This window comes from Podarcis bocagei (assembly GCF_964188305.1).
Source record: "Podarcis bocagei genome assembly, chromosome: 16".
NCBI classification, from domain to species: domain Eukaryota; kingdom Metazoa; phylum Chordata; class Lepidosauria; order Squamata; family Lacertidae; genus Podarcis; species Podarcis bocagei.
The window spans coordinates 35320842-35347604 of record NC_138142.1 but is presented as its reverse complement, the minus strand read 5'-3'; the positions used below and the strand labels follow the sequence as shown (position 1 = coordinate 35347604).

The window sequence follows — 26763 nt, the reverse complement described above, 5'->3', positions numbered from 1 at the left end:
GAGCGCATTGTCTGCACCGGGCTTCCTCAACCTCAGCCCTCCAGATGTTTTGAGGCTACAATTCCCATCATCCCTGACCACTGGTCCTGCTAGCTAGGGATCATGGGAGTTGTAGGTCAAAAAAACACCTGGAGTGCTGAGGTTGAGGAAGCCTGGTCTACACTGACTGGCAGAAGCTCTCTCCTGGTTTTCAGGCAGGGTCCTTCTCTCCCAGCCCTATGTAAAAATGTCGGGATTTGAACTCGTGACCTGCTGCTCCACCCACTGAGCTATAAGCACTTCCCGATGGGTGTTAGGTGTTTTTACTTTTCTGGATGACGGGGCTCCAAACCTCACGTTTCATTGCAGGATTTGGAACCCATCCCCTGGGAAGAGACCGGACCCAAGTGTGGTATGTTGCACCCGTGGGGGTTCTTCTCTTTATTTCCTCCCTGCTATATCCTGGGGGCTCAGGGCAGCTTTCTACACTCCCCCACCTGCCCTGCAAAATGACAGTGATTTTCTCGCTGGGCGAAGAAATCAAATTTTCAGGCCAAATGAAATGAGAATGATATTGTAAATGTAACACCTATTTAACTAACACATGCTTACCTGGACACACTTTTTTTACCCTGGCTTTTGACACTTGACGTGTGTGTTTTTAGGACCCACCTCATTTGGATGATTGTAGCGGGTGGCTCTGTGGGTTAAACCACAGAGCCTAGGACTTGCCGATCAGCAGGTCGGCGGTTCGAATCCCCGCGACGGGGTGAGTTCCCGTTGCTCGGTCCCTGCTTCTGCCAACCTTGCAGTTCGAAAGCACCTCAAAGTGCAAGTAGATAAATAGGTACCACTCTGGCAGGAAGGTAAAGGGCGCTTCCATGCGCTGCTCTGGTTCGCCAGAAGCAGCTTAGTCATGCTGGCCACATGACCCGGAAGCTGTACGCCGGCTCCCTCGGCCAGTAAAGCGGGTGAGCACCGCAACCCCAGAGTCCTCCGCGACTGGACCTAACGGTCAGGAGTCCCTTTACCTTTAAGTTGTTTTAAACTGTTTTTAACACTGTGCTTTAATGTTGTGACTCATGCCTGGCACCTTAGGGTGAAAGGGGGGGGGGGGAGTAATAATAATCAAAGATAATGGTGTCTTATGGCAGCTGTAAAAAAAAAACCCAACCAACAAATTTAAATATTTATTATTTGTTAAACCCACTGATTTTTTTCTTTACAAAAGTAACTAAGACTCCTGTGTCTTTGAGTTGTTTTTAAAACTGTTTTTAATTTTAATTGAAGCCGTTTTGCGATACTGTAAGCTGTTCGGAATTATAATAATAATAATAATAAATAATAAATTTTATTTATATCCCGCCCTCCCCAACCGAAGCTGGGCTCAGGGCGGCTAACAACAATCAAAATAGTCCAACATTCTAAAACAATCATTATAAAATTAATTAAATCAAATTAAAATCAAATTAATGGCAACCAAATTAAAATCAAATTAATGGCAACCATCAAGCAAAATTTTGTGCAGATTGCCAGAGGAGGGGGTCAGGCTGTGCCTTGGCCAAAGGCCTGGTGGAACAGCTCTGTCTTGCAGGCCCTGCGGAAGGATGTCAGGTCCCGCAGGGCCCTAGTCTCTTGTGACAGAGCGTTCCACCAGATTGGAGCCACAGCTGAAAAAGCCCTGGCTCTAGTTGCGGCCAACCTAACCTCTCTGCGGCCTCTCTGTTGCAGCTCACCCTGGGACCTTAGGATGAAGGGCATATTGTTGTTGTTTAATAGCAACAACGATGAATTGGAGCTCACCTTATCAGATGAAGGGCTCTGTTCAGACACCACACCACACACAAAAGTGTGTGCGCCTGCATCTTTTGTAATGTGTTGTGAACTGCCTTGAGATCTACAGATGTAGGGCAGTATATAAATTTAATTCATAATAATTACCGTATTTTTCCGTGTATAAGACTCCCCCGTGTATAAGACGCCCCCTATTTTTTGGGACTCAAAATTAAGAAAACGAACTATGCCCTAACCTTGTATAAGGTGACACCTTACTTTAAACTTCAAAAATTTAGGAAAAAATATAGTCTTATACACGGAAAAATACGGTATTATTATATTACAATCAGACTTCGGCTAAATGTGGCGGGTGGGCGGGGTTGCCCACCTTTCAATCACATGACATCATGATTACCGTATTTTTTGCTCTATAAGACGCACCAGACCATAAGACACAACTAGTTTTTGGAGGAGGAAAACAAGACAAAAAATATTCTGAATCCCAGAAGCCAGAACACCAAGAGGGATCTGGCTTCTGGCATAGCCTCTTGCTGTCCTGGCTTATGGGGTAGCCGCGCGAAGCCTCTTGAGGGCAGCGGGAGGAAGTGCTTGCGGAGCGTGTGTGAGGCTCTTGGGGGCAGCCCTTTTCCCTCCTCAGGGAAAAGCCCCCAAGAGCCGCACACACGCTCCACGTGTCTCTTTAAAGGGAGTGCTGAGCAGAGCCTCCTGCCTGCATTCGCTCTATAAGATGCACACACACTTCCCCTTACTTTTTAGGAGGGGGAAAGTGTGTCTTATAGAGCGAAAAATACGGTACATCACCTTATTGGCTGTCTGTCAAGCTCCCTTGCACAGGTTCCCGTGTGCCCCTACAGACGGGGATAATTTTGCACGGACCCTCAATATTCCACAGCTACTGAGCATGCTCAGTCCTCAGTGGACTGAGTTCCGGGTGGGCCACCCATTTTTTGGGTTTTTTAATGGGGCAGTGTGGTGTTCTTCACCTTGGGATCCCCCTAAGCATATTGAGACCAGGCTCTCTCTCTCTCTCTCTCTCTCTCTCTCTCTCTCTCTCTCTGTTGACTTCGTTCCAGTTCCATTTCTACTGCCACTCTCAAACCTTGCCTCTTCTTTAATTTCCCCTGACTTCCTGTTATTGTTCTCGGCAGATCTTTCCCCAAAAGCCAACACCCAGACCTTGGACCCTCCAAAGCTGAAGGTCGTTTATGCCATTCCCATGGAAATGAGGTGAGGAGGAATATCTTACAACAACACGACGTGGCATGAAATGTCATCTGCATTTGGGTGTAAATTTCTACTCGTATGCATATCTTTTTTGCAAAGTGATTTTCCCAGTCGTGTTATTTTCACGATTATATGCACTTCTACGCACGCTTTGCCTCGGCACATTCATTTTTGCATACATCACTTGGCTGAAGAACTACATTGCGAAATTCAGAGGAAAAATTGAGGAGTGCACATTTGGAAGGCCGGACATAAGAAGAGCCCTGTTGGCTCTAGTCCAGGGGTTTCCCAAACTTCGGTCTACAGCTGTTTTGGACTACAACTCCCATCATCCCTAGTTAGCAGGACCAGTGGTCAAAGATGCTGGGAACTGTAGTCCAAAAACAGCTAGGGACCCAAGTCTGGGAAACCCTCCTGTAGTCCAACACCCTGTTCTTACAGCCAGAAGCCCACAAACAGCTCCTGAGTGCAAGAGCAACTCTAATCGCTTTAGATTCCCAGCAAGTGATAATCAGAAAAATACTGGACAGTAGCAGGAGAACAATAGCCATTGATAATGAATTTGTCCAGTCTTCTTTTAAAGCCATCCAAAGTAGTGGCCATCACTGCCTCCATTATTTAACTATGCACTGTGTGAATAAATCCTACCCTTTTATCCCTCCTGAATCTTCAAATGCTTCACTTTGTTGGATATATGAAAGCTCCATAGTTATGAGAAGGGAAGGGAAACTCTTCTCTGTCTACTTTCGTCATTTATACACCTTTATAATACACCCCTCCACCCCCGACTCTTATTTGCCTCTTCTCTGAACGAACAAGCCCAAAATGTTGTAACCCCATTGGGCACTTTCTTTGACTCCTTGATCATCTCTTGACTTCTGCGATTTATGTTCTCCTGCTAGGTACCGTATTTTTCGCTCTATAGGATGCACCCGACCATAGGATGCACCTTGTTTTAGAGGGGGAGAACAAGGAAAAAAAATTCTCCCCCTTCGGCGAAGCGGCAGGAGAAACGGAGCCCCTTCCATTTCTTCTCCCGCTTGGCTTAAGGGGCGCTGCGCAGCTCTCCTTCTCTGCTGAAGCCACGAAAGCGAAGACTCTCCCGGCTTCAGCGAAAGGAACCTGAAGCCTCCGGAGCGCAGCAGGAACTCGCACTGTGTTCCGAAGGCTTCAGGCGGCTATCCCTGAAGCCTCCAGAGCGAGAGGGGTCGGTGTGCACCGACCCCTCTCGCTATCCAGGCTTCAGCGGAAGCAACGGGAAGCCTCGGGAGCGCTCCCTCTGCGCTTCGGAGGCTTCCGTTGCTATTGCTGAAGCCAAGGATCCTGCATTCGCTCCATAGGACGCACACACATTTCCCCTTCATTTTTGGAGGGGAAAAAGTGCGTCCTATAGAGCACAAAAATACGGTATTTTTAACCGAGTACCAGAAGAATATTTTGATGGGTGTTGTGACTTTCCTTCCAGAACTTTGTTCTTGCTGCGGATGTTAGCAGATTGCTTTAAGGATGTGGGGTGGCTGTTCTCCATAGCAAAAGTCGTCGGGAAAGCTGCGCTGCTGGTGTTGGATACCGTTCCACAGACCCCCTTCTTCTGGGCCATCCATCTCACAGAGGTTGGTGCAAACTGCCAATTCATTTTGATTAAACCGCTTGCCTGTTTGCCCACCGCTTCCCAGGATTGTGGCTCCATACAGCCTGGAGAAGCGAAGCAGTTTAGTGCCCCCTGTTAGCGGTGAAAGCAACGTAAGCGCACAATGTGCTTCAATGCAACAGACGGCGGTTCATTGACCTCTAACGCACTTTGAATGGCACTGGCCTCGTTCGGGAAAGAGGGCAAATGGTAGAAAGTTGCTTTTGATGGCCTCTGCACACGTTGTGTAGTGAAAGGAAGGAGGCTAGAGGAACTGAAATCTTTCTTCTTTAAATGGAGCGTCTGCAAGTGGAAATGTGAGGGTCGTGTGTCCTCGTTTCTCAGTTTGATCCTTTTGCATGGCTTTGTACGTTTTGTGATATTTTGTGCATTGTGATTTGCTGTTATTTTTCTTGATTATAGTTTAGCACAATGCAATACAAATCTTTTACGGTCATAAAAAGGTAAAGGGACCCCTGACCATTAGGGTTGTGGCGCTCATCTCGCTTTATTGGCCGAGTACAGCTTCTGGGTCATGTGGCCAGCATGACTAAGCCACTTCTGGTGAACCAGAGCAGCGCATGGAACGCCGTTTATCTTCAGAAAGTAATAGTAATTCAGGAAGACGGTATGCCGCTTAAAAGAGAAATGAAATGAAATATTAGAGGACTTTTGCTTGTGTATGTGAACGTTCAACCGGAGCAAAAATACACCGGATACTGTTTTTGCTGTTAAAAATGCAGGAATGCCATCAGGCTATGCGGAAGCTGTTCGGGGCCTTGGCGGAAAGTGAGTCTTGCGCACCCTTTCTGACAAAGCAAGAGGTTAAACAAGGGACACGTTGCTTGGCGGAGTGCATTGTGGGGGAAGAAGGCCATGCCTGGAACAGGTGAGATTATGGAAACAAAATACACGTTGCGCATTTGGGGTTGAGAACAAATCATATACCGTATTTTTCGCTCTATAACACACACCAAACCATAACACGCACGTAGTTTTTAGAGGAGGAAAACAAGAAAAAAAATATTCTAAACGAAATAGTGGATATATGATTTTTGTGGTTCATGCTGTGGCCACAGACATGTGATCTGACAGTGAGTTTGGAGTAGCCCAATGCAAAAATCCTGAGGATCCATGTGGATCCATGCTTTGTAACCACGGAGGAGGGAAGGAAGGGGAACCATGGATCCTCTGCTCACGACTGCAGCAGATCTCCCCCGCCACCCGCAGGCATTCGCTCCATAACACGCACAGACATTTCCCCTTACTTTCTAGGAGGAAAAAAGTGAGTGTTATGGTGCAAAAAATACGGTAGTTAAAGACAAATGGAGATATCTGCAGGTGGCTGTTAGTTATGACGGCTCAGTTGAGCCTTCCTGTGCCATAGCAGTATACCTTGGGGTACTGGAGGCTGGGGACTTACAGCAGGAGAGGTTGCGAGCTTCCCAGCGACACCTCCTGGCTGCCCCTCATTGGGAACAGAATACTGGGTGGAAAATTAAAAGCGGAGGTATCTTTTTCTCTCTCTCCCTTTCTCAGGTGCTGGGTTGTGGAGAAGGTGGAGGATCTGGCGGTAGTGTTCTTTGTGGATTTCGGCCGCTCTGCCACCGTCCCGCTTAATTCCCTGCGGAAGCTGGACAGGGATGATTTCTGGGCCATCAAACCTTTGGCACAGCCGTTTGCGCTCCAGGAAGGCAAGTGAAGGCAAAAGTCGGTGGAGCGATGAACGCAAATTTCACCCTTGCGCTGTAGGATAAACTGCTAACGACGCCGCACCCCACCCCCAGTAAAAAAACCAAAAAATCTGAAGAGGTTGCCACTGGCCAAATCCAGTAACTGAGTGTCTGGGGGTGACAGAGACAAAAAAACCAAAACCCCGGAGAAGCGGAATGGAAGGGCATGACTGCCTTTTCAGAACCTGGACAGAGGTTGGATAGCCATCTGTCATGGATGCTTTTAGCTGAGATTTCTGCATTGCAGGGCGCTGGACTCCCTTCCAACCCTGATTCTAACAGAAGCGCACACACTCCATATTGCGGCATTTTTGTTGCAAGTCCCTCTTGTACTGCTTACTTGAATAATTCCTTTTGACTCGTACTTTTTTTTTCTTTCGCAGAGGTTTTCCCACCTCAACTCATGATGAGAAAAATCCTGGAAGGGAAGGTGGTTGGCCCATTGCAGACAGAGGTAAGGACAGAAGTGTCTTGCAACTGTTAACGTGCAGAGGTAATGATTTTTTTTGTCGTCTTCCAGACTTTTGATAGCCACAGAACCACTTCTCTGTCCCCTGAATCGACATGGGTGAATCCTCAACAGGTTTATTTTGAAAGTGGCCAGAGGATGAGTGCTCTGATTGCAGAGGAGAGCCACAAATCAATCCACTAGATGTGCCTCCAAAGTGGAAGCTCCAGAACAGCGACTGTACAGAGAATCCCGATTCATATATCACATTAACCAGGGGTGCCCAAACTTTATTCAAAGAGGGCCAGATTTGATGAAGTGAGCATACATGAGGGCCGACCAAAATTGTTCAGCTTTTTTTTAGGATTGGAATTTTATGAGCTTTTTTAAGGATTTTACCCAAGGAGATAAACTGCCACAGGGGCTGGATTAAACCCTCCAAAACGGACTTTGGATATGCCTACATTAAACCATACAGTGGTACCGCTGGTTAAGAACTTAATTCATTCCGGAGGTCCGTTCTTAACCTGAAACTGTTCTCAACCTGAGGTACCACTTTAGCTAATGGGGCCTCCTGCTGGTGCCATGCCGCCGCTGCCGCACAATTTCTGTTCTCATCCTGAAGCAAAGTTCTTAACCCGAGGTACTATTTCTGGGTTAGCAGAGTCTGTAACCCGAGGTACCACTGTAGTTGAAAATGAACCTGTGGTTCAAGGTGAACCGAAACGCGTCTTCCCCTAACTCTTTGGTCGCTCTCCAAACCAACAGCAGTCAGGGTTTGTTATTGGTTTGCTGGTTTGAGGCCAAAAGCCCACCTCAACCAGCATCTGAGTCTCACAGCAGGGGAAGCCCACTGTTTAAGGCATTTCCCTATCCTCCCCCCCCCCCCCGACTGCATATTCACATCACTACAATTAGCACATATGGCTTCCCCTAGAGCAGGCACCCCCAAACTCGGCCCTCCAGATGTTTTTGGGACTACAACTCCCATCATCCCTGACCACTGGTCCTGTTAGCTAGGGATGATGGGAGTTGTAGTCCCAAAACATCTGGAGGGCCGAGTTTGGGGGTGCCTGCCCTAGAGAATTGTGGGATCTGCCATTTACAGTTCCTAACACCCTTGACAAAATAGAGCCTGGTTGCTGGATCAGGCCAGTGACCCATCTAGTCCAGCACAGCAGCTTCTCCCAGTGCCCAACCGGATGATGATAATGATAATTTTATTCTCCATATGCCGCCCATCGGACTGGGTTCCCCCAGCCACTCTGGGCGGCTTCTAACATATATAAAAATACAATCAAACACCAAACATTAAAAACTTCCCTAGATGTCTTCTAAAAGTCAAATAGTTCTCGATTTCCTTGACATCCGAGGGGAAGGCATTCCACTGCCGAGAAGGCCCTCTGCCTTGTTCCCTGTGACTTCAGTGAGGGAAATGCCCGAAGACCCTTGGAGCTGGATCTCACGTCCCAGCTGGATGATGGGGGTGGAGACGCTCCTTCAGGTGCCTCTGGGAAGCCCGCAAGGACCAGAGCACAACAGCGGCTCCCCTTGCTTGCAGTTCCCAGCAGTGTACTACCTCCAAGATTAGAACACAACCATCATTGCTACTGGACATTGAGAGTCTTATCCTTCAAGTTTTTCCCTGCTGGGGGCCATCAGTACATCCTGCGACAGCAAATTTGCCCACAAGCTTTGCGGAAGAGCAGTTCCTGCGGAAGCGAGTTCCAAAGTTTAACAATGCGCTGCTGGAAGTACTTCCATTTATATTTCCTGAATCTTCCAACACTCAAACTTCATTGATGAGAAAGGGAGAAAAACATCTCCCTGTATGCTTTTCTCCAAACCATGCATTATCCTAGACACCTCTTACAATGTTCCCCTACCCCACCCCAAATTAATACTCCCCAAATGTTGTAACCTCTTCTCATGGGAGATCTACTCATGCCAAACTCATTAGCTGGTTTCCTGGGAGCAGAGTTGGTGTGCACTGATAACTTTTCGGTTTTGGGCTCCTCATTCATGTTAAATAAACTCTAGGTTTTAAAAACTGCTGTTTAATGCGACAAGTGAATCATCCAGAGGTGCAACAGGCATCTCTTCCCATGGTGGATAATTCTGCTGAAGCTCTGCAGAATTGGCTGACCCAAAGAAGCAACGCTTTGATCCCCTATGCAACGGGCACCTCTACGCTCGCTGGTGCGGTTTAGCTCCTGTGTAGCACACAGAGTTTAGGGAATTACTCATTGGCCGCTTCCGGCATGTTCTGAGGGTCAATGCAAGTTGGAGATCACTCTGCCCTGAATCTAAATTCTGCGCCAAGAGTTCCAAAGGGTCTCTGGAAACCTAGCAATTCTATGTGCAGCTAATTCATTTGGTGTTTGTTTTAATTCTTCATCTACTAGGCTTGAGAAACTAAAAGCACAGCTTGGGAGTTTCAGTGGGGATTTACCAACACTCTAAAGAGTTTCTCTTTGGATTATGTTAAGTTCTAACAGCTTTTTCTATGGGGGGGGGGGAATCATTTAACCAGCTGGATTACAACTGAACCCCGTGTTTACATCCAATTCCTAAAAACATCCCCACATGGGCAGCCTGTTACAAGGGCTGGAGCTATGGGTCATGATGGGTGTTTGGGGGCGGGGAGATGTGTTTAAAATACACTAATATTTTTTTCTAAGTCTATCTTGGTAACTTTTTACAGCAACACATTTTGAAGTTTGCCATCAAAGATGAGTAGGAGGAGGAGGAAGTTGAAAGAAATTCTGGAGAGAACATCCAACAAGCAAGCTGATGGGCTCTTGGGAAAAAGGACTGTGCCTTGTTGCAGCAGGAAGGGAAAAAATGTCTATTAATTAAAAGCATTTTGCATATTAGTGGTGTTCAAAGATGGAGGGTTTGAAGAGGCAAGGAATGTTGAAATTTTGCCTATTGATTGGAGCCTGTTCTTCCCACCTTGTTTCTGTAGTTTAGTTGATTAAAACCAAATATATACATGTACACCTAAAACTTGTTTGCTTTTTTAAAAAGTGATGCTGAGGAAGAAATTGTCTGATTGTCTCTTGCACTCAGGTGAGCTTTTTCCTCTGGAGTCATTTTTGCTGTTGAGTTTCCCCACTTCTTTGATTTTCTACCCCCCCCCCCCAAGGTCTGCTGATTTTAAAATATGCCCTACAGCAAGGGCTCCCAAACTGGTGCACAGACCACCAGTGGCCCATGCGCTCCTTTCAGGTAGTCCATGATGTGCCTGCATTAAGATTTTTAATTGCATTTTTATTGCTCTCTTTCTTTCTTGTACTTTATTGCATTTCAGTTCTAGGCAATTTCAGTTCTAACGGAGCGAAGTACAAACCAAGAAATTTAAAGGAGCAATTGAAACACGAGTAAAAATCACACAGCATTATGAACGCTATAGCTGGCCGAAAAATCAAATCAAATACCCTTGGCAATTTTCAAGTGGTCCACAGGAGCGTAAAGTCAAAGAATAGTAAAACTGGAAGTGTGGAAACCTGCTTGCTGCCCTGTTGCTGCTCCTAGGTGTCCTAGGAGCACCAGAAAGACACAAAGCCCTCACCTAATTGCTAACTCCAAATTTGTATCCTAGCAAGCTGTTGGGTTCCTACTTCCCAATTCTGAAAAACCAAGTGTGCACAAGGAGTTAACACAACAGGACTGTGAGGATTCAAAAGCAACCATCCTCACGACTACTAAGCCGAGTTGGTCCTGGTTGAAAAACAAAATCACAGTGCAGATATTGTGTCAGGATCATAGGGAACGTCACACAGACGCAATATAAATCTAGCAAGTTATGGCAATTCCACGAGCCTGAGGATCTTTAGGAACTGATTTTAAAGTTTCTAGACCTCATGGATTTGTGGTTGGTTGTTTTTTTCCTAGGAAGGCAACACCCTTTAACCTACCCTGAGTTGCCACCTGCGTTGCAGACAGAGAGGTAAGACTAGTTCCCCTTCAAATTAACAAATGTAATTGTTCTCCAAAGAAGATACATTTCCCCCCCCCCATACACATCCATCATACACTGTAACCAAAAAGGAAAAAAAAAAGCAGTGTACATGAAAATAAGAAAATAAATTAAATCCGTAGCAGAGGGAAGAGGCAGAGGTGCTCTAGACTGCAGCGGAGCTGGGAGCTTCCAGCGATAACAAGAGAATCAAAGAGTTTTGCTGTTTTGTTTTGTTTTCGTGTGTGTGTGGTTTTTAATAAGAGTGACTGCCAGCTTGCCTGCTAGCGCGGGTCCAAGCGAGTCGTCTGAGCAGAGCAGAGGGAGGGCCCGGCTGCTCGCAAGTGTTTATAATTCCGTAAGAGTCCCCCGCTGGAGCCGCTCACTAAAATCGCCTTGCAAGTACGGGCGGTGGAGAAAGAGGGAGGGAGGAGGGTGTGAGTGTCCTGTCCTAGGAGGAGGAGGAGGAGGAGGAGGAGGAGGAGGAAGAGCAGGCATCCTTGCGATCCAAATGCAGCAGCGTTCAGCAGGGAAGTCGAGGCCGGTCTGAGGCTGTCCAGCTTGACCATCTCCATGCTTAGCCATCTTCCTTAGGGGGCGTGTACCAGCCTGAGAGCAAAGTAAAAGGTGGTGAGGAAAGGTGGAAGACGGGGGGTTTAGGTGAACAGATGCCGTTTCTGTAGATCAAGGCTGGGAAACTTTTGCTGGTGGGCAACCTACATATTCTTAACCTCTTCACCCTTGTGGGGGCCCCCCTGCCCTCCCGTCAATCACCAGGTGCCATTCTCACAGCAGGCAACGCTGCGTCCTGATTGTCAGGAATGCAAAAAGCACAGATATTTGGAAATCTTTTTGTAAAATTGCCTTGTGCTGCTCTTCAAACCCCTGCTTTTCAGAGGGGCTGTTTGAAAGTCCTTTTGCAAACAGCTGAGCTTTAGCTGGGCCTGCCTGTTTGCAGCATACAGCCAGCACAGAATTAACCCCACCACCCAGTTTTCTTCTGTTTTTTAAACTACATCACAGGCCAGCAATTCCCCACCCCTGCCTCACATGGAGCTGGTCTAGCCAGCAAAATACTCTTCTTAATTGGGTGCTCAGAGGCTCTTTCCCAGGCCCAGATTCTCCTCTAGAACTGGAGGAGCAGGGGGGCTTTTTGCATAGAAACCGTATGCTCTGCCACTGAGCTAGGGGCCATCCTCTCCTGGGGGATGGGAATCCTGTGGGTCTCTCCAGATCTTGCTGGATTCCAACTCTCGTCACTCCTGATCCAGAGACCTTGCTGGGGGTATGTTGCAGCCACCCTCCCAACAACAGCTGGAGGGCACCGGGCAACCTACCCGTACCCTACAGGGATTGCCATGGGGTGATGGTTTTCAAACTGGTGGCAGCCTCAGTCGGGAATAGGTGGTCAGTAATGGCAGACAAACTTTCTGGAGTGGGAAAGCTCTGCTGCTACCCATCTTCCACTGCAATGAGACTCTTCAGTATAGACAGAACGCCCCTAGGACAAGGGGATGAGGGCAGAAGGTAGGGGGTTCTGAGCTCCCCTCCCACAATTGTTTAACAATTGCAACACCACCCCTCTCTCCCTCGATTAGGTTGTTGCCTGTAATAACTCGGGTGTAGTTTTGTACTTGTAAATGCAGGTTATTGCGACGTCACTGACTCCACCCCGTGACCTCATTTTACATTTGGCTCCTCCTATTTTATCTTGCACCTGACACCAGTTGCCATGGGTGTACAGAATGGAACTTGCTGAATACTGTTGTTATTAATGGCTTAACTGTTTCGCAGAATTTCTGGGCTCAACTCAAATTGCTGGTTTAAATCCTTATAAAGCCACTTGTGGGGTCCCACCTGCTCCTCCCTAAGCCTGGAAGTCCCTTAAGGTGAGGAAACAGTGGCCAACAAGGCAGGTCGGCTCCTCAGCCTTCCACCGGATGCACTTCAACCAAGGTGCTAGTCCTTACCATTCTTCTCATGAATCTGGACCAGGGACTTGTACGACTGCTGCGCTCTTGTCAAACTGTACTGGTTCTGCGGGGGGGAGAACGGAGAATGGCTTTTAATGTTAAGAAGGCTGCCCTCTCTGCGCCCTCTCTGCCATCGCCCACAATGGGTGCAAGGGCAATATATCGTGAATCATGATGTGTGTGTGTGCTATACAAAAATCAAAACGTGGGAAACACCGTGAAGCTAGCCAGTGCCTCTACACAGTTCCATCCTTATTTCAAAATAAAAAAATTCCTTCCAGTAGCACCTTAAAGACCAACTAAGTTAGTTCTTGGTATGAGCTTTCATGTGCATGCACACTTCTTCAGATACACTGAAACAGAAGTTGCCAGATCCTTCTATATAGAGAGAAGGTGGGGAGGGGTATTACTCAGAAGGGTGGTGGGAATGGGAGATTGGCAGATAGCTGAGATGAGCCTGTTGACGACTCTTAACGACTGTAATAGGTCTTACAGGAAAAGGCAAGGGGTGAGAAGGTGAAAAATGGCTAAGTCATGTATAATGAGATAAGAATCCAATGTATTTGTTCAAACCAGGTCTCTCCATGGTTTTAAGTTTGGTAATGAGTTGCAATTCAGCAGCTTCTCTTTCCAGTCTTTCCTTATTTCAGACATTGTGATATATCAGTATGTCACGATGTTTAGCTGGCAATATATCGCGAAGCTGAAAGACAGCTATTGCCCAGCCATGGGTACCCTAGAGGCTCCTGCCTCTAAATCACAGAAACACGATTACCCTGAGAAGCCACAGACCCGTGAAAGGAAATGTTACACTCCTAGAGGCGACTTTGCCAGATTATATCTCCCACATTGCTCCAACCATGAAGCACTCACTTGTAAGCGGTGGGTTTTTTTTTAATGCAATCAAGGCATTTTAGGACAAGCACGGTTTGACCATAAGAAGCTGCCCCCACTTTTTTTTACATCCCATATTTTAAGGCAGTGGACATAGTTCTCCCCTCCCTGTTTTATTCTTGCAACAACCCTGAGGGCTGAAAGAGAGAAAAGGTCTGCAGTTCTTTCAGGGTCACCTAAGTCAGTGTTCTTCAACCTCAGGTCCCCAGATGTTGCAGGACTACAACTCCCATGATCCACTGCTAGCTTAGCCCAACGGCCAGGGATGGTGGGAGTTGTAGTCTTGCAACAGCTGGAGACCCAAGACTGACCTAGGCCACATTGTACACCACACACCATTTAAAGCACCATGACATCACTTTGAACAGTCACGGTTCTCCCCCGCCCCCCCACAAAAAAATATATTCTGGGAGCTGCTGTTTGTTCAGGGTGCTGAGGTTGCCCACAATTCTCATTCCAGAGTTCTCTGTGAAGAAGGATTGTCAAAGCACTCGGGGAATCGTTAAAGCTTTGCCGGCTCTCTTCTGCCAGAGGCTGGAACCTCTGGCAGCCGACTCCTCTAGAGCACCAGCGCAGGGGAATTGGGGCAGGGGACACGTCGACCCAAGCCCCAGGTTACCTTGTTGGCGCCAAACTGGACCCTGGCTTTGCCTTTCACAAGTGTGGCACTGATCTGCATGATCACGGACTCCACCGAGTAAGCACTGCTCCAGCCCTGGGGAAAAGGAGGTGAGGGAAAAGGAAATCTTCACAGAACTGTAGTTGGGAGCGACCACCAGCGTGATCTAGTCCAGCCCTCTGCAATGCAGGGACCTTTTTGCCCCAGGTGCGGCTCGAACCTGCAACCCTGAGATTAAGAGTCTCGTGCTCTACCGACTGAGCTATCCCAGGGAGCAGCAGGCCAGCCGAACACCCCAGCCCAACTGCTGCAGAAGTGGCACTTGGACCTGGCCCCAAATGGGAGTCCTCCCAGCCGCTCACCTGTTTCGTTAGAAGCTCCATGCAGATAGCTCCTCCGCCCAGGACATACCTTGGGAGAGAAGGACAGAGGAAAATCCATTGTTAGCCAAAAAGCCTGAGATCTTCAGAAGAAGGGAGGTAATATAGATTTAAATAATACTGATTTTTTGGGGGGAAATAACTTGTCTTCTCCAAAACAACCTTTATTCAGATTTACAGTTTTAACATTTATGTCCACAAACCTGTACAGACTTCTCTAAAAAGGTAAATATGATTTTTATATAGTTAATATAGTTGGGTATTGACAGTTATTAAATATTATTAAAGTAAATCAATTTCACTAAAGCCTTATTATTATTATTATTATTATTATTATTATTATTATTATTATTCTCTGATGTTTTCATGCAACGTGGATAAGGCAAAATAATTACAGTGGGCACAATCTGCCAGGAATTGCTCACCAGTACAAGCCCCATTGAAGTGACTTGGAGTTGCATATGCACACAGCATGCGCAAATGGAGCAGCGGGATGCTCTCATGCAAGCCCATTTTGTTTCAAATGAGGTTTGGACAACAGAAATTCCAAGTGGACTGTGCCAGGTATGTAAATAATCATTAAGAGGGATACAGCAAAATAAGCAAGGCAAAACAGAACAGCAATAATAATACTGATTTAAAACAGCGTGGTTTTACATGGGTTGTTGTCCCCGTCTTTGATAGGAAACTTGAGCTACTAATACCAGCCACCCAAATCCCACCGGTGGGGATCGTCAGGCACTTACCCTCCCGACAGCACAGGAGACACGACCCTTACGAAGGGCGGGTCAAAGGGAAAGTTGTCCTGAAAGGAGAAGAAGCAGCTGAACTGGCTGCCAGGCAGCCCTCCCTTTCCCTCCCACCCTGGCCATCAGCAGCTGCCACTGCTGCTGCCACCACCTCCTCCCTCCACCAGCCTGACCTTAAAGGTGAAGTTGAGGAGGATGAAGTCTGCCCCCTCTTTCTCTTTGAGGATTTGCAGGTCGCTGTGCAAGGCGCTGTCCTCGTCCACCCTGGGAGAGAGAGAGGGATTCAAGCTGAGTCGAGGCCAAAGGAAGGCCACTCACCCCTCCCCAGGTCAGAGTTCCCGCTTTGGGGGTGACATGCTGGGCTGGACGAGAAGCCAAAGCGGGTGGAGAAACAAATGCAATTTTTTTCTCCCACTTTTGTACAATGGGGTAGTTTCTCCGCACCATCACGACACACACGCCTCTAAACAGGCAAGCGAGATGCACAACCAGGGTTCAAGGAAACACTTGTGGAAGGTGCATAGAGGTTTGCCTGAGGTGTTGCCTGGGGAAGAGTCCCAAGGGCCAGATGGAGCACACTGGGTCAGAGATTCCCCACCCTTGGCCTAGATGTGTGTGGGGAGGGGGCTTCTATCCAGGGGGTGTGGCTAACTTTCTAACTCTCCTGGATAGCTCAGTTGCTTAGAGCACGGTGCAGACAACGCCAAGGCTGCAGGTTTGATCCAGCTGCATACAGTGGTACCTCGGGTTACAGACACTTCAGGTTGCAGACGCTTCAGGTTACTGACTCTGCTAACCCAGAAATAGTACCTCGGGTTAAGAACTTTGCTTCAGGATGAGAACAGAAATTGTGCAGTGGCAGCAGCAGGAGGCCCCATTAGCTAAAGTGCTGCTTCCAGGTTAAGAAAAGTTTCAGGTTAAGAACGGACCTCCGGAACAAATTAAGTTCTTAACTCGAGGTACCACTGTATTCCTGCATTCCAGGGGGTTGCACTAGACGGTCCCTTCCAACTCTACAATTCTGTGATTTGTGGAAACCTTTTTGTTCCGTGGGCAGGATTCACTCCTGGCCGAAACATGTCAGTGTGGTGTAGGACCTGGCAGAGACCCACACGGCCATGAAGCTCATTGGGGGCAACCTGGATCCATTCACTGCCTCTCGGCCTACCCTACCTTGCAGGGCTGTTGTGAGGATTAAGCGAGGTGTGGAGAAAACCCATGTATGCCACACCTTTAGTTCTTTGGAGAAAAAGGTGGGATATGGTGCAATAAACACACACTGGGGGCAGGTTGTCCATGCACCAGCACATATACCGTATTTTTCGCTCCCTAAGATGCACTTTTTCCCCTTCTAAAAAGCAAGGGGAAAGGTGTGTGCGTCTTATGGAGCAAATGCAGGCAGGAGGCTCTGTTCAGCACTCCCTTTAAAGAGCCGCATGGAGCGGGGGCTTTTCCCCAAGGATGGAGAAGGGCAGCCGGTCAGTCCCTTCTTCCACCTCACAGAAAAGTCCCCAAGACCCCAAGAGCCGCACATATGCTAGGCACGGCTCTTTAAAGAGCGTGTGGCTCTTGCTGGCTTTTCCGGGAGGTGGGGGAAGCGACAGAGGGCAGCCCATCAGCCTATATATATGTTTCGCATACATAAATCCTCACTCCACTGGTTAAATAGATCTGCTGGCTGGGGAGGAGGGTATGTGGGGTATATTCAGAGGCACTGGGATGGGAAGAGAAGTTTTAATCTCTCCATCTACCAAAGCACTAGCTAACTTTATGAGAAGAACCCGAGGGCAAGGACTATCTGATTCCGCAGCACGTGTGAACTGCTCTGGGAGCCTTTGCTGTCGTTGCTGGAAGAGCTGCATAAAAATGCTGGCTATGAATCAATAAAGCAGGCTCAGATAGGCCTTTGTTGATTTTTTCCGGCTTGGCTGGAAGCAGCCCACTGCAAGGTGCTCTGCCCCAGCCTCTCTCGCTGCTCACGGTGGAGAAAAGAGGGGGAGGAAAATCCCTTTGCCAATCTACCGGCCTGGGAGAAAAAGCAGAGCAGGCGTCTTCAAGGTGTGTGTGAAGTCCCGATTCATACTGGAATGGAGGGTGCAGCGCGCGCGCACACACACACACACACACACACACACACGGGACCAGTCAGACCCTTACCTCAGGAGTTTGACATTCCAGTCGTACAGGCTGTCGTTCACTAGTTCAACTGCATAGTTTCCTGTGGGAAATAGAAAGAAGCAGTTGGTATTGCAGGAGAAAGGAAAGGAAGAATGGCTATATACACAAACACACACACACACAAACCTTAAAGTAACCAACAAAACAGAATTAAATTCCTACAGCAAACCATCTCGGCTTCCACAATATATATTCACAAAGGGGTTACGTTCCAGGCCCCATGTGTATAAATGAAATGCTCCTAAGTGGGGAGCACCCTAGAGAGTCCTTGTGGCTCTCAGGGAGACCCCAGAACCTGAAGAGGATGTCCTCTTTGGGCCCCGGGGTCTCATTGCAAGCCACAAGGACTCTCTAGGGTGGTCCCCACTTCTGGGTTCCCAGTGCCGCATGTGTATGTGCCGTCGCATGCAAGTAGATCGCGTACAAGTGGGGAGTTGCCTGTATACATACAAATACAGTGGTACCACGGGTTACATACGCTTCAGGTTACAGACGCTTCAGGTTACAGACGCCGCTAACCCAGAAATAGTACCTCGGGATAAGAACTTTGCTTCAGGATGAGAACAGAAATTGTGCTCCGGCAGCAGCAGGAGGCCCCATTAGCTAAAGTGGTGCTTCAGGTTAAGAACAGTTTCAGGTTAAGTACGGACCTCCAGAACGAATTAAGTACTTCACCCGAGGTACCACTGTATATGTAAGGCTGTCATTGCGCAGTCCCCATTTGCAGTGGCACATGAGAATCCTGGGAAAGGAAGGCTCCAGGTTAATGGGGTAATTATGTTTTTATATACGTTGGAAGCCGCCTAGAATGACAGGGTTACCCCAGCCACATGGGTGGGGTACAAATAATAAAAGTATTATTATTATTATTATTATTATTATTATTATTATTATTATTATTATTGGTTAGGGTTGGCAAGCAGCGTGAGCAAGGACACAGCCCACAGTATACATATCTACCTAAACAAACCACGAACAAAAACAATTGCTCCATCATCTACACCCCACTGAAAAGACCAATGGAACACAAAAATACGAACAGGGGTGACAAAATAAATTTCAAATTCTACATTATAGGCATCAGTATACATCAGACACACAACCACAAGAAAATAATGCATCACATTACCTACCAACTCAGTTTACTTATTACAATCCAGGTTTCTCAACAGTCCTCCCCCCTCTTCCTGACCGATGACAACCACTTCCCCAAAAAGCAGAGACGAGGCCAGGCTCCCAGTCCTCAGCCCCTCCCCATCCCCTGCCTCGGGGCTTTTCCAGGCTAGATACTCACCACCCTTGAAACTTGCCGATCGGTAAATATCCCTGAGCTCCTTCATTAGCCGGTCGGTGGCCTGCACAGACCCAGACACTGCCCCCTGAGAGAGGGCGAGAGGGAGGAGGAATTTCACTGTTACACCCAGGTTACTCTATTCCCCCCCCCCGCCCCCAGAATGGAGACAAGCTATTGCCCAGGCTCAGGGCTGGCCTGGTGCTCTCCTGGCAAGGTGAACTCCAACCCCCACCAGCCCCCAGGCAGTGCAGCCAACAGCCAGGGCTCACGGGAGCCGCACTCCGACCATGTGCCACTCGCAGCATCAAAGAGGGAGAGGCAGGCTTTGAAACGTCAGCTGGGCGACCCTCCTCTCCATCTCCACCCCCAACCCGCCCCCCATTTCCCCGCCTTGCCCTCCCGCCTGGCGACACGTACATTTAAGTAATCTTGCCTCTGGTTCTTTTTTATTTTCTCGAGGATGGCCAGGTTCTCTTTGCCAATGCCGTCATCTTCCGCCTTCTTCCCTTCCGCCGGCTCCTCTTCTTTCATCTCGTAGTGATCGAGTTCTTCTGTGTCCTTGGGGGGCGAGAAGAGAACCACAGAATGGTGAAGTTGGAAGGGACCCAAGGGCCATCTAGTCCAACCCCCCTGCGACGCAAGAAGACTGAGCTCGTGACATATTCCTGACTCGCGACAGCTTTGAATTCTCTTTTTTTCTCTCCTTAGAAATCAAAAGCTGCAAAGCCATGCAGGTCTGATTCGTGCTGCTTCAGCTTTCACAACTGCAAGCAGCGGGTGGGACTTCCTTTCACCCAAGGGCCACATTCCCTCATGGCATGCCTAACAAAAACATTTATAGCAGGCGCCCAAAATGGTACAGTGAAGGAGCCTGTCTAATATCAAAAGGCAGGGAGTTCTGAGGTGTAGGTGCTGCTACACTATAAGGTTGATTTCTTACATAGAAATTTAGCAACGTGGAACTATTCAAGAATTGTTGCATGCTAAATAGGAAGGGTGCTCTACGTCTCCAAAATGTATCTCCACAGACCTTTTAACATAGGCTTCTGCAGCCAATTTTTAAAGCTGTTATGGATTTGGATGTGTCTGTTATTTACCACTGATGGATGTATCCGAATCCTTGCTCGCTATCACACTAAAATCTCCAGTCCACATGATGGGCAGGGTATAAGTTATAAAATTATTATTACTGCCCCTGTCCTGAACATTTCTGAAGGAACAGGAATGGCTGTGGAATTGAGGTGGCTGAGCAAAGAGGAGTTGGGAAGTTTTAAAGGAATGCACCCCTTACCTCTGGCATCTCCTCGTCTTCCTCTTCAGAGGACACTTCTTCCTGTGTGCTCTATGGAACAAAACAGCAGGAGGACAGGTGTGTGAAGTTATTCTAGAAAACACTGCCGTAAGGCCATGCTTGCAACCTATGTTTAAATTGCAATGATGTCATGGTGTTCCCAGTTCCTGGAAGTTTGTTAAGAGCGCTGGGAGCTGTTAGGTGTTAGAGTTCCCTGGGAAGAGGGACAGGCTGCTGAACTGCTCTGGGAGTTGTAGCTCAGTGAGAGAAATAGAGACCTCCCAACAACAACTCAGCTTCCTTAAGTTAGGCTAACTATACTCCAAACACTACACGTTAATGCCTGCCTTAAAGCAAGCTGTTTGGAGGTTTTATAAAAAACGACTGCATTCAGACAATCATCTCAGTATGTCAAAATATGATTTCAGTTACAGATAGGTAGCCGTGTTGGTCTGCCATAGTCAAAATAAAAAAATTCCTTCCAGTAGCACCTTAAAGACCAACTAAGTTAGTTCTTGGTATGAGCTTTCGTGTGCACCTGTGTATCTGAAGAAGTGTGCATGCACACGATAGCTCATACCAAGAACTACTGGAAGGAATTTTTTTATTTTGTCAAAATATGAATGAGCCTTTCACAGGCAAACTTTGTGTGACCAAACCAGGACATTTCCATTAACACTACACAGGCTGCAATCCCAACTACATACCCAGGAGTAAGCCCAGTGGAATTCAATAGGATTTAGACTTATGAGTAGAGGTGGTTAGGAAAGGGCTGTGGCTCAGCAACAGAACATCTGCTTTGGGTGCAGAGGGTCCCAGGTTCAAACCCCGGCAACTCCACAGAGTCCCTGCCAGTCAGTGTAGACAAAACTGAGCTGGGTGGGCCAATTGCCTGACTCAATATAAGGCAACTTCCTGCATTCCTATGAACTGCACTGCAAGGAATTAAAGCAACTTTGAACTATATTTTAATATTGTGGCTCATTCCAGAGCTGTTAGTCATAGTGTCTTGGCTTGGACAAAAGGTTAAACAGAAGATTCTCATGTTTCTGAGATTCCTTGATTTCTGAAAATCAAGAGGATAAAAACTTTAGAAAAGAAGGGGGGGGAAAAATAACTTATAGTTATTTAGGAGACCACCATAAGCAGATGGAAACCAGAGCAGGATTTTGACACACTTGTAGTGTAAAAAATATCATGGATAATATGGTTTGATATAATAACTGGAGCACAAACGAATATGCAGTTGTAGATGTTTTAAAACAAGACTTCATGGACGGGATGGGGGGAAGTCGCGAGATGTGGAGAATCTCCACATATAGTGTTACGTTATCAATGTGTGTTTATTTGAATTTTTTTATTCATAAAATTTATTTTAAAAGAAGAAGATTCTAATGTTTGTTTGCCGGATTGCACACAGAAGGTGACTGCTTCAATTCTCAGCATCCCCAACTAAGGCTGGGAAAGATTCCCATCTGAACCCCTGGACTGCTGCTGCAGGTCAGTACAGACAATATGAAACTCATCATAAAGCACAGTCCACTGCCCCTTCTGTCATGGAGTGAAGTTTTATGTATTTGCAGAAGCTGCCAATAAAAGCTGGAACATGCTTGTGCGTTCTAGCAGGTCTGTAACTTTCCATTCGGCTCAAAGCAAGCAGCTGTTGTTTTGAGCTGTGTGCCTTATCTTAGTACCAAGGCCACGGGGAAGCGTATTATCTACCGCCCAGTGAGCAGTCTGTCTCCTCCTCCTTTTTCTTCATTCCTTGACTGACTTCTTTTACATTTATATTTTTGCATTTATATTTGTGTAGTGTCTTTTTAGGCTGAAACTGGATTTTTTTTTGCTCTAAGAGGAGCTTTATTGGGACTCTTGACAAAGAACTTATGCCTTAGTAAACTTCTATGAATGATTTTTCCTGTGTGTTGTGTTTCCTTGTAATCCCACATCTACCAGAGTTCCACTACTCTGCTACTTTGCTGCGTAGGCAACAGTCAGGAGTGTCCTAGGGCATTGATTCCTAACACCTTCCTATATGGAACCTATTTTAGTACACCTGTGACTGGTGTTCGGGTGGATTTCTTTGTTCCTTTGCTTGCTGATGTAAATAAACGCTGTTAGATAGAAAGAACAGTGTGTGGACTTTTCCTTCTCCTTACACGGAAGCAACTGCTGCGAACTCTGCTACTGCCTGAAGAAGTTTTGCACAGAGGAAATGTGCCGGACAGGAAGAAATAAACACAGAACCAATTGTGCCCATTCAAGCAGCCTCCATGACAGCAGAATGCCACCTGTCCCAGGAGCCTTGCCGGGAGCCACAAGGCTGGCTTACCTGCTCAGCAGGCAGAGGCTGGTCCAGCATTTCAACGTCCGGATGCTGGGGAAGGTTGTAGAGTTTGCAGAGATCGGAAATGATCCGCTTCAGGTGCTGCAGAAGCTACCCAAGAAGGAAGCCAACGACAACAAAGTTATGGAAAAAGGAGGAAGGCTGATCACCCCCCACCCTGCCTCCTCCAGCTCAATCGCTCCCCCTCCTTCCCCAAAGAGGTGGCGCTTCTCCCGCCTCACCAACGTGTTTCCTTTCTTCACGTCTGCTAGCCGCTCCAGGATCGCCGCCAGGTTGGGATCGTCTGATTCCACGGACCATATTGGGGGGACAGCTGGATAAGACTCCTAGAGAAGGCGGGGAAACCGAGGGGGTTAGCATCTCACAGAGATAACCAGATATGACAATGTTGTTCTGCTTCAGTCCTCTGCAACTTCCTGTCACAAGCCCATCATGCTAGGGATGGGGACGCTATTGTCCTCCAGAAGTCACTGGACCACAGCTCCCATCACCCATGCTGGCTGAGGCTGATGGGAATTGAAGTCCAATGATACCTTGAGGGCACCAGGTTCTCCAGTCTTGATCTAAATACCTTGACTTCAGCTCCCATGGGCTAGCAATGTTATTCTACCTGCCAGGGTTCTTGTGGCCCTCTGAATATTAGAGCCATGCAGCTAGGGACTAACTTGATGCCATAATGAAGTCTGCCAGTCCAATCTCAAGGGGTCTCAAGTCTAAGGTCTTAGTTGAGATAACAACCCTCCCTGCTTTTTGACCCAGGGATCTGTTATTCCAGAGCTGGAGATCCTGCGGGTCCCTACAGATACTGTTGGCCTCCCAACACACATCAGCTGCAGCCAAGATGTCCAATGGTCAGGGTTGAGGGGCTACACACTCCCCAGATCTCTGAAGTGGTATTTCCAGTCTAAACCACTAAGAAGGTAAACAGGGCTGAAGATCTGAGTCGTAAAAGCAAAATAGTGACACCTCTTCGCCTGATCCTTTCCCATCTTTTTCCACCTAGGCCACTGGAGCACCTGGGCTGTCCTGTATCTCTGCTTCCATGCCACAGCCTGCACCCCTTTTTGGCTACATGGTGCACACTGTGTTACCCTGGCAGCTGCCCCATATAAATCACATCTCCCCTGCTAAATCAAGGCTGGTCTCCCATAAGAACAACCCTGCTGGATTAGGCTCAAAGGTCCATCTGTCCTGGCATCCTGTCCTCATGGTGGAGAACTCAGGTGCCCCTGGGAAACCCGCAAGCAGGACTCAGGCACAATTCAGAGGCACACTGTCTTTCACAGGGAAAGGAGAATATAGCCATGGTGACTAGCCTTGATAGCCTTATTCTCCACAAACCTGTCCAATTCTCTTTTCAAGTCATCCAGTTTGGTGTCCGTATTACATCCCATCGTTTGCACACTGTGTGAAGAACTACTTTATTTTGTCTGTCCAACATTTGGCTTACCGGGTGGCCTCACTGGGTTCTCATGTTGCGGAAGTGTTCAAGATGGGAAACCCCCTGCCTCCCAGCTGCCTGCATTGTGCTTAAGGCTCAGGGTGGTCATCAGAGGCGAGCAGAAATTCCACGCAGGCGAGTGAGTAGGTTGGCAGAAGGAGGATCCCTCCAACCCACTGGGTTTCTGTCCCAGTTGCAAAGGCAGGGCAAGTCTTTGCTTGGAAGTGGGCTGGCAGAGGGTGAGTGGCTTAGATCATGCAATGTTGACCTGGAAGCTACGTGGCACTGATGGAAGATGGGGCTTCCACTGCCGCCAGCGTGTTAACACAGGATACCATGATATGCCAAGTTTGCAACTTTCCTAGGTTTGCACAGGGGCTTTCCATGATCCCTCTTGTACCTTGCCAACTACGCCCACCCACGGCCCGCCTTAGGCCCCGCCCTCTAAGCTCCGCCCCCACACGCCCCGCCCCTCTCAGAAAACGCCCCGCCCAGCCTCTGCATGCCCCGCCCCGGTTCCACACGCCCCGCCCCATCACCCCACTCTCCTCCAAGCCCCGCCCCCGAGGGAGGGCGAGGGTCTCCCGCCCAATTGAAGGCGCCCCCTCCTCCCCCCCACCCGGGGACTCACCGTGATGTTGCCATGGATACGGACGGGCCCCCCGCCGCCCGGGCCGGGCAGGAACTCGCAGCCCAGCTCGTCCGGGCAGGCGCGGGCGATGCGGAAGCGCTCGTGGCCGCGGTGGAAGATGGACTCGAGGAGCCGCAGCTCCCGCCTCAGCAGCGCGCGCCCCGGCCCCGCCCCCAGCGCGGCGCCAGGCCCCGCCCCCAGCACGGCGCCAGGCCCCGCCCCGCCCGGCCCCGTGCGCTGCATCTTCCCATCGAGCGGCCCGCCGCGGCCCCCGGGCCCCCCGCGTCCCCCCACACCGCAAGATGGCGGCCGGGAAGGGCCCGCAGTCGGAAGTGACGACCCGCATCCTGCTCCTCCCCCCATCGGCGCGCGGGCGGGGGAGGAGGAGGAGGAAGAGGAGGAGCCACGCCGGCAGGAGGTGACGGCGGAGGCCCGCGCGGGCGCACGCACGGCGCCGTCGTCATGGAGACGGGCGCTTCCGGGCCCGAGCGGAAGTGGAATCCCAATGCCCGGTTCTTTCGCTACATTTGGCCACAGAGGTGGTGGTGGGTCCTAGAGCGACGCGTTCGTAAAGGGGCCAGAATGTCGTGTTTCAAATATGTTTCACAAAAGTATCAGCTGCTCCTCCTTTTGGTGACTTGGGGAGCTTTATTTAGAAAATGATCCTTCTACCATAGAGATTGTAAGGTGTAGAGCGGCGCCAATGGCCGTAGAGAGAAGCCTCCGGTTTTGCCTAGAGCGGCTCTACGCTACTCCATACGCAGCTCGAGAATTAAAATGACTTCCAAAGTCCACCGGAAGTTCCGGTGTTGTTGGACTCGAATGTTACCCGCACAGGAACAAACACCCATGGGCGGGTGTTATATGTACGGACAGGAAGCGGAAGTTGTGTCAAGGAAACGGGCGGAAATGAATGAGAAATAGCTACTGCCCTTAAGTGGGATGGAAAAAGCCGGTGGGGGGCGCAGTTTGGAATCCTGGAGAACTTCCCTCGCAATTGGCTGCTTTCAATGTGACGCAAGAAGATGTACCTCCCAGGAAAGATGGAGGAGGGTGACGGACAGCTTTTTGGTGACGTCAGGGCACGAGTAGCCAATGGCATGGCGAGAATCCCTAGGTGTTAATACCCTCAATCCTCACGGTGACGTCATAGCGGGGGATTACCACAGGATGTGCTATTTATTTTTGGAGCATATGAGGCCCTCCTGGTTACCTCCATCTTTACTGCCACCTTCCAAAGAAGCTGGTAGACTGCCTCTAGTCAGGAAGGCTCTTCCTATATACAGTTTCTAGAGCCGGGTTTCCTTGCAAATCAATAATACTGTATGCAATGTTCAAAACAAAATAAAGACACTTAGAAGGTGCTATCAACCCTGTGAGAAGGAAGAATTGAGTGTGGGGGAGGAAGGTGCAGGGCCTAGTGGTCCACTCAGACTGCACTGTCCCAAATTCCTTTTCCTTTTCTCCAGGTCTTCTAGACTATCCCTTGATTTTATAATCTTGCCCCTAATGGCGTTTATCCCTCTACTGTTTAAAATACCATACTTTGTGGTTTTATAATGTTATTGTGCACACCTATCTCTCTGCTTGGCTACTCCAAACGAAGCCCCTCTGAAATCTATAGGATTTGCATTACTTCCTAGGATGTACAGTTAGCATTGCAGCCTTCACATGTTTACCTAGAAGTAAGTGCCTGGAGCTCAACAGGACCTTCTCTTGAGACAGCAGGCATAAGATTGCACTGTAAGCTGTTTCCCCTCTTTTGTACCTTAGCAAGAGTTTACAAAGAGAATGTGAATGTGGAAAAATTCGTATATCAGCTTTGGCTTCTGTTAGATTAAAGCTACAGCAGGTTTTATTTCAAGGGGGGTTGACTGGATGACCCTTGGGGTCCCTTCCCTGCTGTAGTATTCCATGCTAGTTGCTTAGAAATGCACAAGGCCTTTGGAGGCCTTCTTATCTCACCAGCTGCGTTCCTGCTGAAGGAGGAGCCCCCCCCCGCCTTTTTAATGAATCAGCAGAAAAACAAGTAGCCTGCAGAAGAAATCCAGCTCAGACCAGTTTTGCAGTTTGGTTGTGCTGAAGCAGCTACAGATGTTACGTTCGGATTTGTACATGGGATTTGCTTTGCTGAACTGTATAAGAGCGCTTTGGACAATAATGCAAGCAAGCCGCCTTACTTTTCGGCACGAGC

The 26763-nt window shown here is 48.4% G+C and overlaps 2 protein-coding genes across 3 annotated transcripts in view; one reads left to right on the top strand and one right to left on the bottom strand.

Moving 5' to 3' along the window:
• TDRD10 (tudor domain containing 10) overlaps positions 1–11164 on the top strand; it is a 35733-nt gene extending 24569 nt beyond the window's left edge. For both annotated transcript variants that reach the window (XM_081173678.1, XM_081173677.1), the window contains 7 exons: positions 349–391; positions 2925–3003; positions 4466–4613; positions 5374–5519; positions 6170–6324; positions 6747–6817; positions 9516–11164. In XM_081173678.1, the coding sequence (XP_081029804.1) occupies positions 349–391; positions 2925–3003; positions 4466–4613; positions 5374–5519; positions 6170–6324; positions 6747–6817; positions 9516–9551 (678 nt within the window). In that variant the 3' untranslated portion in view covers positions 9552–11164. The remainder of the gene's footprint in view (positions 1–348; positions 392–2924; positions 3004–4465; positions 4614–5373; positions 5520–6169; positions 6325–6746; positions 6818–9515) is intronic.
• Positions 10780–24947, bottom strand: UBE2Q1 (ubiquitin conjugating enzyme E2 Q1). Its single transcript, XM_081173700.1, has 13 exons — positions 24570–24947; positions 22719–22823; positions 22483–22587; positions 20151–20201; positions 19277–19417; positions 18860–18944; positions 17545–17605; positions 15561–15651; positions 15385–15443; positions 14621–14669; positions 14259–14354; positions 12743–12809; positions 10780–11381 (listed from the first exon to the last, which is right to left on the bottom strand). Exons 1-13 carry the CDS (start codon positions 24930–24932, stop codon positions 11350–11352), a joined length of 1305 nt encoding a protein of 434 aa, XP_081029826.1. The 5' UTR covers positions 24933–24947; the 3' UTR covers positions 10780–11349.
• Between the last annotated feature and the right edge of the window lie 1816 nt (positions 24948–26763).